Source organism: Canis lupus, chromosome 24 (genome assembly GCF_011100685.1).
Source record: "Canis lupus familiaris isolate Mischka breed German Shepherd chromosome 24, alternate assembly UU_Cfam_GSD_1.0, whole genome shotgun sequence".
NCBI lineage: Eukaryota > Metazoa > Chordata > Mammalia > Carnivora > Canidae > Canis > Canis lupus.
The window spans coordinates 24,439,231-24,452,647 of record NC_049245.1 but is presented as its reverse complement, the minus strand read 5'-3'; the positions used below and the strand labels follow the sequence as shown (position 1 = coordinate 24,452,647).

The window sequence follows — 13,417 nt, the reverse complement described above, 5'->3', positions numbered from 1 at the left end:
TGGTTCTAAGAGCACTATTTTATCTGTGCATTATTTCAGAACATGCCACAAAACAAGCAATGAGCTATAAATGTGGTTTGCTAATGCCACTAGAACTATATAAATGACATAGTTTAGGTTGAAAGGAATGTAATACTGCAGCACCATAAGAAGTATATCAATTGGAGCAAATCACGGAAAAGATGTCACTTTAAAAAGCATTAACAGGGTGCCTGTGTGGCTCAGTCAGTTAAGCAGCCAACTTCTGATTTCAGATCAAGTCATGATCTCAGCGTCCTGGGATCAAGCCCCATGTTGGGCTCCACACTTAGCCTACTTCAGGACTCTCTCTCTCCCTCTGCCCCTCCCTCTGCTGCTCACACACAGGAATACACTCTCTCTCTCAAATAAATAAGTCTTAAAAAAAAAAAAGCATTAATAAAAATTAGAACAGGAAGAAGGTAGACTCCAAAACAAAAGACTGTAGAGGAAAAAGAAGACTTCATAGAATAAATGATATGATAGAGAGTTTGAAAAATATTGAGTACAACATAAAGGCAAATAAAATGGTTGGCAATTTTTAACTTCAGAGAAAACAAAAACCTATGCATAAAAAGAAATGCAATCATAATATATTACTCTTCTGTAAACATTTATTTTAAATTAACTTAAAAACAGAGCTAGGTAGATGAGAGAAAGAAGTTGGAGAAATACATAAGAACCAAATTCTCATCAATCATACTAGGAAGTCATACTTTTTAAAGTATGCAATATAAGCATATTATTTTAAAATATAGAGAAAAAAGGGAAAGAACCATAAATCTGGCCTATTTTCACTTTTTTATAACAAATGTGACTTTTTTGTAGCTTGGTTTTACTTTATTATCAACATAAAATAATTGAATAATAATGGCCTAAGTAGTACTTGTCTCCCATTCCCTTACCTCTATTTCCATAATACCTAATATATGACTGACCATCCAATAATTTAAAAAGTTCTTGTTGGTTGAGTGGCCAATGTAAAAATGGGGTGAAGATGTCTTGTAGAGTTACAGAATTTTGCACTAGAAAAAAAATTTAGAAATTATATAATCCAGTGCTTCCTTAATTGGTATTCCATGGAATTCTGCTTCTTGTAATGTTAATAGCACACTGCAAAAAAGTGTTTGGAGCTCAAATAAATTTGAGTAATCTCATGTATAAAAAAATTAATCAGGTGCCTTCACTGTAGGAATTCTTAGGAGGCTTTACTGTTAATATACACTGGGAATCCCACAAGGGCAATGTATTATGTAGTGTTTCTTGGACTTGTTTCATGAATGAAGCCCCTGCTAATATCTATAGTAAGGAATGGTTTCTGGAGCACTCTTTAGAAAACACTGATCTAGTCTACTACCCTCATTTTACAAATTTAGATTTGTAGATTTGTTCAGGTCTGGATAGCAGAGAAATTAGAAGGAAAGGCTTCAGGATTCTGCAGCTATCTCCAGTGCTTGAACAACTCTAGCCTATGTTTCCTCAGCCTTTCATCACGTACCTGAATTACTTCAAACTAGGAAACAATGTCAGACACAAGTATCTCCTTTATAGATCTTTAAAGATTTTTCTGATCCCTAAGGAACTTAGGAAGTGAACCCAAGTGTTAGCTGGAGCTCAAGCCATAAAGTCCCAGGAAAAGAGCTAAAGAAAGTTTCAACAAACATAAAAGGCTAAGTTTCAGTGGCAAAGTAACCCCAAATTGAGCAATGGCAATATGAATAGACCACTCACATTTGTAGTGTATTCCAATAAGTATATAAATGCTTTTATAACATCATCTGATTCTCATAACAATCTAATGAAAAAAGACAAGGATGGAATTATCATCCCCATAATGGAAGAGGAAATGGACTCTCAGAGAGTTAAATGCCTTGCCTGTGTTATACAGCAAGCAAATGGGCTCACATTAGGGCTCATAACAATCTATCATACAAATTGGACAAATTTTGATTGGTACCAGTAAAACATCCAAGCTGGGCAGCCCAGGTGGCCCAGGAGTTTAGCACCACCTTCAGCCCGGGGCCTGATCCTGGGGTCCCAGGATCAAGTTCCATGTTAGGCTCCCTGCATGGAGCCTGCTTCTCCCTCTGCCTGTGTGTGTGTGTGTGTGTGTGTGTGTGTGTGTGTGTGTGTGTGTGTGTGTGTGTCTCATGAATGAATAAATAAAATCTTAAAAAAAACCAAACATCCAAGCTGTTCCTACTGGCTCACTTAAAAAGAAACAGATCAGAGGCACCTGTGTGGCTCAGTTGTTGAGCGTCAGCCTTTGGCTCGAGTTGTGGTCCCGGGGTCCTGGGATCGAGTCCCGCATCAGACTCCCAGAACTCCAGAACCAGGGAGCCTGGTTCTCTCTCCGCCTATGTCTCTGCCTCTCTTTCTGTGTCTCTTATGAATAAATAAATAAATAATCTTTAAAAAAGAAAAAAAAGAGGGACTCCTAGGTGGCTCAGTGGCTGAGCATCTGCCTTTGGCTCAGGTGTGATCCTGGAGTCCTGGGATCAAGTCCTGCATCAGGTTCCCCATGGGGAGCCTGCTTCTCCCTCTGCTTATGTCTCTGCCTTTCTGTGTCTCTCATGAATAAATAAATAAATAAATAATCTTTAAAGAAAGAAAAAAGAAACAGATCAGTTCTCAAAGTGCTCATGGGTGGTGGCAGAAACAACACCCCGATTACTGGAACTTTAAGGTCCTATTTGGGTTCAGTATAGTAATACCACCTAGAAGTTATGTTGCTGGAAGGAGGAGGTCTTAAAAAGTTCTCACTGTAAGGGGGCACCTGGGTGGCTGGGTAGGTTAAGCGACTGACTCTTGATACCAGGTATCGGTTCCAGGGTGGTGCATTCAAGCCCTACATTAGATTCTGCTAGTGTAGAGCCCATTTAAAAAAAAAAAAAGTTGGGCAGCCTGGGTGGCTCAGCAGTTTGGCGCCGCCTTCAGCCCAGGGCCTTATCCTGGAGAACAGGGATCGAGTCCCATATCGGGCTCCCTGCATGGAGCCTGCTTCTCCCTCTACCTGTGTCTCTGCCTCTCTCTCTCTCTCTCATGAATAAATAAATAAATTCTTTAAAAAAAAAAGTTGGGGGGATCCCTGGGTGGCGCAGCGGTTTGGTGCCTGCCTTTGGCCCAGGGCGCGATCCTGGAGACCCGGGATCGAATCCCACATCGGGCTCCCGGTGCATGGAGCCTGCTTCTCCCTCTGACTGTGTCTCTGCCTCTCTCTCTCTCTCTGTGACTATCATAAATAAATAAAAATTAAAAAAAAAAAAAGTTGGGGCATCTGAGTGGCACAGTCAGTTAAATGTCTGACTCTTGGTTTCAGCTCAGGGCACGATCTCAAGGTTGTGAGATCAAGCCCTGCATCAGACTTTGTGCTCAGCATAGAGACTGCTTAAGTTTCTCCCTCTCTCTCTCTGCCCCTCCCCCACCATGCTCATGGCTCACTCCCTAATAAATAAGTAAATCTTAAAAAAAAAAAAAAAAAGTTCAGGGGTGCCTGGGTGGCTCAGTCGGTTAAGCCCGTGGGTCCTGGGATCAAGTTCCACATTGGGCTCCCTGCTGAGCAGGGAGCCTTTTTCTTGTCCCTCTGCCCCATACTCATGCTTGCTCACTCTCTCTCTCTAGTGCTTTTTCTCTCTAAGTAAAATCTTAAAAAAAAAAAAAAGTTCCCCCTGGGGAGGCACCATGATGTAGAGTTACCAGCAAGGAGTCAAACAGATTAGATTTGGGTTTGAACCCTGGCTCTACTACTTACTTACCCTCTTTATTCACTATTGTAACCCTCTGTGCTTCACTTCTTCACCTATATTACAAAGCTGCTGAAAGCTAATGTAAAGAATTAGAAGGATAGCATAGTGTCACAGTTATGAGTGTAAATTCTTTAACTCTACTACCTGGGTTTGAATCTCAGCCCTACTTCTTATTAGCTATATGACTTTGGATAAGTCACTTAACACTTAGAATTTATTTTCACATATGTAAAATGAGGAAAACAGTGCATTCTTGGTTGTTGTTAAGAATCAAATAAGGTATTTGTTAAGCATTTGAGCACAGTGTCTAACACTATAGGGGAATGTCGTTGAAAAGATATGACCACTGATTTACCTGACAGACCCATGAGTTGGACCTGTAGGAGGCTTCTTACTCCCTTCCATGTCCTTGGAAGGTGCGTTCTACTTGCTTTTCCTGTTCCCAGAGGCTATTTCAAGGACAAAGCTTTGCAATATGGTGATGTGGTGTTGAAAACACCTGCACAGTACTGAGCCCACTTAGGACCTCTTTACAGACTTTTAAGATTTGGAGGGCAAGTGCAGCAATCCATTCATCTTACTGCTGCCCCAAAACAAGCCTTGTATATAAGTTTTCTTTGCTTATTAAAACTGCCACCTACCAACCTGGAGTGGCCTGCCTCTTTCTTCAGTCTCTCTCTGCCCTCTGTTTATGGGAGCTGGTTTCAAATTACACCTGGGAAACTCCAGAAAGAACTGTGAACTAAGAGGTACTACATAGCTCACTCACAGACAATGATGACGACAGTGGTCCTGGTAGGGAAAAACTCAATATCCATTTCCTCCCAAAGCAAAATGAGAAAGAATGCTACTCAGTCCTGTTTGCTTCCATTTACCCTCTCCCCTCTTTTCTCTCCAACTACAAGCCAAGAATACTAGACTAGAAATCAGGACACTTGGTTCTGAATGTTGGTTCAGTCACATACTAGTTGTGTGATTTTACGGAAGTCACTTAACTCACTTGAGGTATTTTTCCTCATCTGAAATTAACAATACCTTACTTACTCTTCCAGGTTGTTGCAAGCATCAAATAAGTTAATAGATTTTAAAGTACTTTGTGAACTGTGAAACACTATATAAATGTGAAGGGTGACTTTATCTGTCAGACTTCAAGATAGATGTTTTTACCAGTAAAAAGCAACTTTATCTCCAAGTTTTTTCTCGTGGACAATTCGATCTAGTACGTTGTAGCAGATATTAGTAGTTGCTCCTTTCATCCACTCAATGAAGACTTTTCCTTTAGTCACATCAAAATTGTACTGGAGGAATGGGCCAGGACACGAGGTCTTCCAGTAAAATTCCTTGGCAATGTCTCCCCAAAACTCTGCAACAGAAAGGAAAGCCCAGAAATCACTAAGATTCTCAGACATATTTATCCTCAGATGGCTTACTAGTCTATGACAGGAATAAGTCACAACTTCTCTGCCCTCCACTGTAGGACTTACCACCTAGATCTCTCCTCTATCGTCTAATCTTATCACCTACTACTTTCCTAACCTACCTTCTATTCCCATGAGCTAAATCTTGACTCAAATTTCTTCCTTCCCTCCTCAAAACTGCCATTCCATTTTTCATCATCTTTTAAAAAATATTTTATTTATTTATTTGACAGAGCGAGAGCACAAGCAGTTGAAGTGGCAGGCAGAAGGAGAGGGAGAAGCAGGTTCCCTGCTAAGCAAGAGGCCCAATGTGGGGCTCAATCCCAGGACCCTGGGATCATGACCCAAGCTAAAGACAGCCACTTAACTGAGCCACTGAGGTGCCCCCCATTTTTCATCATCTATTCAAATCATAGCCACCCAGTGCTATCATTGTGATAGCACTTAGTATATTGCTAGTATATCACTAGCTATACTAGCAAGTAGCTAGTATCACTAGCTACTGTGATAGTAGCTTAGTATATTGTAGTCAATCAGTAAATTTTTTTAACAAATTAGTAAGTGAAAGGAAGAAATTCTTTACCCACAGAGTCTTCCAACATATGTAATATCTTTCTCTTAATTTGTTCATTCACTCCCGGCAATTATTTAATGAATATCTCTTTCTCCTACTACCTCTTGCCCAAGTGTTACTTGCTATGTGCCAAATGTTGCTTTAAGCTTTTTATATGTATTATCTCATTTAGTCTTGACCACAACCAGAAAAGGTAGGCTTCATTTTCATCCTCATTTCATTGATTTAAAAGTCAAGAGAAATTAAATAATTTGCCCTAAGTTAAACAGTTACAAAGTCAAGATGTGAACTGCCCTGAGAATGATAATTTTGCTAAAATCTAAAAGACAAATAAAAATTTTTCTTCATTTCCTCACCAGGAACAGAGTCCCATCAGATAGAAAGGAACCATGGGTATGTGTTAAAAGAAACTCCTTGAGGCTGAAGTACTAAAAGTAAGAGAAAGAATAGCAGGAATTGATGCACAAACTGGGCAGATCATGCAATCCTTCTGGGCATGATAAGGAATTTGATATTTATCCTAAGAGGAATGGAAAGCCATTGTAGGATTTCAAGGAGAGGGCCATGATCAGATTAATAATCTTAAAATATTCCCCTGGCTGTTCTGGAGACAATGTATTCAACAGGTAAAACATGTAATTGCAGAGTACTTAGGATATTGTCAGTACAAAATCAGGAGCTAGAAGGGAAGGAGAGACACACTTAGAATCATAAGAATGAAAGGAACTTTAGAGACTATCACCCCTTCATTTCACCAATAACAAACCAAATTCATAGAGGCAAGTAAAGTGACTTGCTCAAGGTTACGTGATTCAGTTTATACAATCTACTTGTTAAGATAAGACTAACACATGAAATACTTTAGAACATGCAAGACAGGATATAGTTGAAACCTAAATCACATGGTGTACAACTTGCAAACAATTTAGGGAATCCAAATTAAATCAATCCTAAGGTGCCATTATATACCTATAAAACTAGCAAAGATTTAAAAAAAAAGAGTGGTGGGGCAGCCCCGGTGGCTTAGCGGTTTAGCGCCACCTTTGGCCCAGGGTGAAGGGTGATCCTGGAGACCCAGGACCGAGTCCCACGTCAGGCTCCCTGCATGGAGCCTACTTCTCCCTCTGCCTCTCTTTCTCTCTCTTTCTCTCTCTCTCTCTGTCTCTAATAAATAAATAAATAAGATCTTAAAAAAAAGAGTGGCTCTGTAAAAGAGATACTCTTATATGATAATGGCATTGTAAGAAATTGTCATAATCTTACTGGATACCAGAGCAATGACTAATGAGAGCCATAAAACTTTTTATATCCTTTCATCTGCTAACTTAATTTTGGGGAACACACTACAAAAAAATGTCAAAGGAAAAATAAAGTGATTGCTAAAGAGATGTTTATAGTAACACTATAACATTGAAATTGGAAACAACCCAGGAGCCCAACAATTAAAAAAAAAACTGATAAAAACTAGTAATACTACTAGTAGTATCACTGAATACTAAATGGCCACTAAAGAGAGAGAAAATGGGAGGTGGCATTTTAGTGAATACCATTCCTGTACCAGTCATGGAGCTAATCTCATTGAATCTTTTTTTCAAAGAGATTTTATTTTTAAATAATCTCTACATCCAAGGTGTCTCACACTCAAAACCCTGAGATCAAGAGTTGCATGCTCTACTGAGCGAGCCAGTCCAACGCCCCTCATTAAATCTTTTTTTTTAATATTAAAACACTCATAATTGAAGAATTTTTATTTCATGTACTATGAGTTAGCATGAAGGTAGGTATCTTGGATATCTGTCAGTAAGGTAGGTATCTTGGATGACCCATTCAAAGTTTGCCTAATCCAATTTAATTAAGTCTGTATCCCTCACATATAAACAGAAACACTGGCAGCCCATATTAAGGCTGTATTTCCCAATTAGACCACGCTGGTTTGAGCATAGGTGGCAAGAAGAACCCTGGCCAAACCTCCTAAGATGGCTCCAGGAGGGCTGCTGGTGACCCATCTTGCTCTCTCAGATGCAATGAAGCAAAAGGCCTCAATGAATCTTTATATGGCCCTATGAAGTACACATTAATTATCCTACTCTTATGAGAAAACCAAAGAAAACCAAAGCTCAGGAAACATAGGAAACTCTCCCAAGGACCACATAGCTAGAAACCAGTATACACAATCAGGTTGGTTGTTACAACTACATCAAGTACATGTATATACTCAAAAACATTTTTAAGTGATAATAGTAGGCATAGATTAGGTAAAACTATTTATGAACCACATTTATGTGTATCAATAAGAATGAAGAAAACTGAGTATTATGAGCATTTAGTTTTGTTTTGGGGGGTTTTGTTTTGTTTTGGTGGAGGTGTTGAAATCTGGAGGTTTTGCTGACACATATTCTAACTACAGAAGAAGTTCAGAAGATTAAAAGATGAGCATGGACTGAATGATCAGGGAGTTGTGTAGAATTGGTGGAATTTGACTAGGTAGAGAGGAGCAGAAAGAAATAGGCAAAGGCAAGGAGATAGGAAAAAAACCTTTGTGTATCCAGTATATCAATGAGAATGACTTGTCTAGAATAAAAGGTGTGGTAGGGAATAGCAAGAGGTAAGAATAGAGAAGTGAGGTAAAGCTAATTATCCAGACCTTGAAAGAAAGGTAGAATTTTAATCTGAAATTGGAGGAACCATGGAACTTGAAAGTTTTTGAAGTGACATATGAAAGTAGTATTTCCAGAATATCAATATAATAGTTTTTATTTTAGATAACTCTAAAGAGAGATTGAAGGTGGATGAGCCCAGGGGACAGGAGAACCAATTAGGAGGCTGCTTCCTTGAATTAAAAGGTTCTGCGGGAAAGGAAGAAAAGGTAATCAGAGACATTTTGAAAGAGTATTTAACAGAATTTTGTGAAATTCTGTCTGTTCAGACTGTGGGGTCAGGGAAAATGAAGAGTATAGCTATCAGGAGTATAGATTCTGTAGTCCAGACTACCTTAGTTCAAATCCCAGATCCACTGCTATGTAGCTTTGTGACCTTGTGCAAGTTAACCTCCCAATGCTTGTTTTCTTCTTTATATAATGGGGATATCAGTCTCTACATCAAATCAAACAGGATGTGTGCTGAGTATGCAGTAAATAATCTTAAATGAGATATGTAGATAGAAAAGAATCTATCTATGGTTGATAGATCTTTTTAGAGGAGAAGATGATGAAAGAGATTTAGTTTGGGATACTGCCATTGACAGGGATTAGAAAATTAAGATGAAAGCAGATTTGGGAGAGAAAATTGGTAAATCCCAGTCACAGTCATGTTAAATATGGTCTAACATCAAGGTGTGTGAATAAAATGGTCTACAGACCTATGAAATTTGGGATCAACGCATAAGTGGGATCCTGGGCACAGGGGTAAATATATAGAAGTTATTATTATAGAAATAGACATAAAACAAATGAACTCATGATGGGGAAAAAATATAGAGAAGGAAGAGAAGTGAAAACAGGTCTGAGGATTCAAACTTGGACACTGCCTGTAACAGTCAACCACTCCACGCTTGATTCAATCCTGTCTTGCATTACTCAGTAATTGTTTTGTCCACGTTGTTCTTATTGTTATCACACTAACCACCATTTATTGAATGCCTACTGTGCATCAGGCACTCAATAACGTAACACTCATCACCTGCTTTAGACCTCAAACAAACCTAGAGGCAAGTATTATCTGCATCTTGCAGACAAGAAAAGGAATCACAGGTTTAAAACTGCTTAAGACCACACAGTGAATGAGCGGTAGACACAGGATCTAAATCTAGATTTTTCTGGGTTTGATTCATTGCCCACGCTCATCCCACTATCAAACACAGTGCTGCCTCCCAACTCCTTGACCCCTTACCCGGACTGAGGGCAAGAGCAAAGAATTTTCCTCACACATTCTTAAAGACAGAGGCCTATCTCAAAATTTCTGAGTTATGAAAATCCCAGCCTAACTTCTTTTTTTTAAACGTGGCATTTTAGTGACTTGTTCAGTCTTACGTTGCGTAATTTTCACTGGGATTTATGAAACATGAAAAGCAGATCTGGGACTCCGTTACTAATTTAGGGGACCCCAGGATGGGAACCAGACCGGCTACTGACCCTCAACAGTTGAGACTAAGTCACACGGTAAAAGGTGTGAGGAGGCAACAGTTGAATTGGCGTGCAAGTGAGCAAAGAAAGTTGTGTGGCTCTTCTTCCCTCAAGGCGCCCCTTCACCTCTGAGAACCCATCCTCTCGTGTTTGGAACTCTCCTTTTCTCGTGGAACTTTCGCTCTCCTCAAGGAAGCCCCATCTCCTCACGAAATTTCCAAGTTGCCAAGGAACTCAACTCCTAGAGAACCCTCAGCTCCTCACAGAACCTTCCTCCTCCCCACAGAAGCCCCGAGTCCTCCCGGAACTCCTTTTCTATCTCCTCCAAGAACCTCATCTCTTCACGGAGTTGGGAAATCCCAACTCCGCCAAGGAACCCCTATCTCTTTTTTTTTTTTTTTTTTAAGGAACCCCTATCTCCACACGAAACCCTCGTTCCCCACGCACAGCGCCCATTTCCTCACTCGTCTGGAAACCCCACTTCTCCCCTCACTGACCCTGCCCAGGGCCGTCCGGGCCCCGCCTCACCTCGCGGCTGCTCCACCGAGCGCCGGTGCAGCTCGCGGTAGCGCTGCAGCGACGGGACGTGCGCGGAACGACTGACCTCGGGCGGCGGAGACCAACTCCGCACCCGGTTCCGGGTTCCAGCCTCCTCCCGCTCCCCGCTCCCGCTGCCGCTCCGGCTCCGCTCCTCCGGAAGCCCCATAGCGTCAAGCTCCAAGAGCTGTAAGAGCCTTCACCGTCGCTCCTAGCGCCTGGGCGAGGAAAACAGGCTGGCCGAGGGGCGGGGCCTTATGCGAGAAGGAGAGAGCAGGCGGGCGGGGGCGGGGCGGAGGCAGACCCGGCAGTGGACGGCTTGGAGGGGCGGGGCCACGCCCGATATGGGCGGGACCAGGGCTAGCAAATAGGGAGAAGTCGAATATTGCTTGAGGGCTAGGGGCGGGGCTGACTGCGGAAGGGGTGGAGCCGTAGAGTGAGCAGAAGGGGCGGAGCCGGGAGTGACAAGAGAGGTGGAATTTTGGAGTGACAGAGGAGGGGAAGGGCCAGGCGTGACAGTAGAGGAGGTGGGTCCTCTCGTCATGGAGTGACGGGGAGTGGCGAGGCTGGATGTGACAGGAGAGGAGGGTGGATCATGGAGTGACCGTGGTCGGGTGGGGTCTTGGAGTGACAGATGAGAAGTTGGGTTAGGGCGGGGCTCGAGCCGGAAAGAACTGGGCAACGGAGAGGAGTTGGATCAGGCCCATAATGGAGCCGCCCCGTGATCTGATTGCACAAGCCTGTCACCCCACCGAGTTGGAAAGCCGGGTGGAGTAGGGTCCTTTGTGGGTGACAGCCTTCCCCTCTGAGAACTATTCCCCAATTCTGAGTAAACCCTTCCCCTCTGTCCCCAGGAAAAACTCCTCCCACATTGCTGAGGGCACGGCCTGGGGACAGGATGCCCTCTCTGCTAACCTTGGGACCAGCTCAGATTTTCTCCCACCCCAGCCCAGATTTTTTTTTACTTCTTCATTCTCCCTGCCTCCGCAAATTTCCATCCAGAGGTAAATTACAAGACAAGTGAAGACTAGGAGGCCCTTCAGGTCGTTGCTAATGAACCCACCTCCTCATTGCACAAATGGTAAACTCAGGGAAAGGAAAAAACTTTTGCAACAGAGCAAACAACAACCAGGTTAGGGCCAAACCTAGGTTTCCTGACTCCCCTTATCAGGCTGAAGGTAATACTTGTAAAATATTAAAGTCTATGCAAAACAGAAAAAATTGCTCACACCCTTCTTTCCTTCCCAATCTCTTTACTTCAAGAAACCTCTCCCACCTGGCACAACTGGGTTCAATTACTTCTGGCTTCCCTCCATCCTTTCTACTCCAGAAAAGTGAGGCCAGGCAGCACCCTCCATCTTCCACTTACACTCACCACCAAGAAGGGCCCACCTCACCCATCAGTTGACAAAATAAGCTATCAAAACAGGAAAGCTCCTTAGATATCTAACTCCAAGAGTAATTCTGAGGGTCAAAGAAGGCAGACCTCACCTCCTGAAGCCTACACAGGGCTTGTTATCCCATCTGGCCCAGGCTTTCTTCCCACCTACTCCCTTGTTCTTTGCCCAGCTGACCACAAGTCTAACACAACCTAAACTGAGAAAAAAAACTCCCCATGGTCAGACCTACTATCTAGAACCTATCCAATTCTGAAAGGAAAGTCTCAGGGCTCCTACTCATAGAGTAGACATGGACCCCACTGAGGAGACAGATATTTCATCAAGAAGGCATTAACTGCACTGAAGGGGGACACACTTTACTGAAGGGACTCCTTTAAGGGAACACAGATCTTGCTGAGGGATGTCAGATCTCACTGAAGGGCTGTGTACCCTGCTAATAGGGCCTAAATGGCATTGAAAATCTCTGATTCTACTGAGGGGACATGGACTTCCTCTTAGGAGATACAGAAGATATAGACTTAACTAAAGAGACATAGACCCCACTAGAAGACTCAAATCCCACCAAGGGGCTTCTCACTACGCTGAGGAAATGGACACCACTGAGGGAGCACTGACCTCACTTAGTGGAGAGAGGCGCTACAGGGTGAGGTCAGAGTTTACTGAAGCATAACAAGCCCTACAGACCTTCTGAGGAGAACCTCTCTGTAGGGAGAAAGGCACAGGCAATGGACACACAGTCCTACTATATAGACAGTCATTCTCCTTCCTTCCTTCCTCAGCCCTGAGCTCTGGTCAGCCCTCTCCTCTCTTCCCTCCCCAAACCCTTCTCCTAAATCCTAAAGCTGTTCTCAATACACTGCTGCCTCCTGCTGTCTACAGATGGCACTGCAACTGCTGGGCCTATTGTAGAATTTCACAGTTCCGCAGTTATTACCTGTGAGCCTAGATCCTGGGGATGGGGAAGGAGAGGATGTGTGCCCAGGAGCTTGGCCAGCCCCTTCCCTCTGCCTGTGGACTATGCAGCAATAGAAATTCGGGCAAGAGGCCTCACAAGAGAGGGAGCCCCGCCATCCTTAGAGATGGAGTAGTCATGTAAAGTATAATGTAGCTGGAATTCCTCAGGGTGGGAAGAGAATGGACTGGGTTGGACGAGATGAGAACTCATGAGATTAAGGAAATAATAATAACAATAATCATAATTATGGCATTTATTGAGTAGATGCCACATCTTATACTAAGCACTGTCTAACATGTTATTTAATCTTTGCAACTATCTGAGATAAATACTATTATTTTCTCCATTTTACAGATGAGGAAACTGATACTCCAGGAGATTAAATCTCTTGCCTAATACCTTTTTTTAAAGGATTTTATTTATTTATTCATGAGAGACACAGAGAGAGGGGCAGAGGCATAGGCGGAGGAAGATGCAGTCTCCATGCAGGGAGCCTGATGTGGGACTCCATCCCAGGACCCTGGGATCACGCCCTGAATCAAAGGCAGATGCTCGACCACTGAGCCACCCAGGGGCCCCAATATTATATCTTTTTGTTCACCATTGTATCCCCAGTCCTAGCATAGAGCCTGGCACATAATAAGTGCT

General features: G+C 42.6%; 1 protein-coding gene across 2 annotated transcripts in view; it reads right to left on the bottom strand.

Annotated features, from left to right (window-relative positions):
• Positions 1-10,583, bottom strand: part of ACSS2 (acyl-CoA synthetase short chain family member 2) — a 44,686-nt gene extending 34,103 nt beyond the window's left edge. For both annotated transcript variants that reach the window (XM_038572092.1, XM_038572093.1), the window contains exons 1-2: positions 10,406-10,583; positions 4,932-5,127 (exon numbers count right to left, since the gene is read on the bottom strand). In XM_038572092.1, coding sequence (XP_038428020.1) covers positions 4,932-5,127; positions 10,406-10,583 — 374 coding nt within the window. The remainder of the gene's footprint in view (positions 1-4,931; positions 5,128-10,405) is intronic.
• Positions 10,584-13,417: the final 2,834 nt, after the last annotated feature.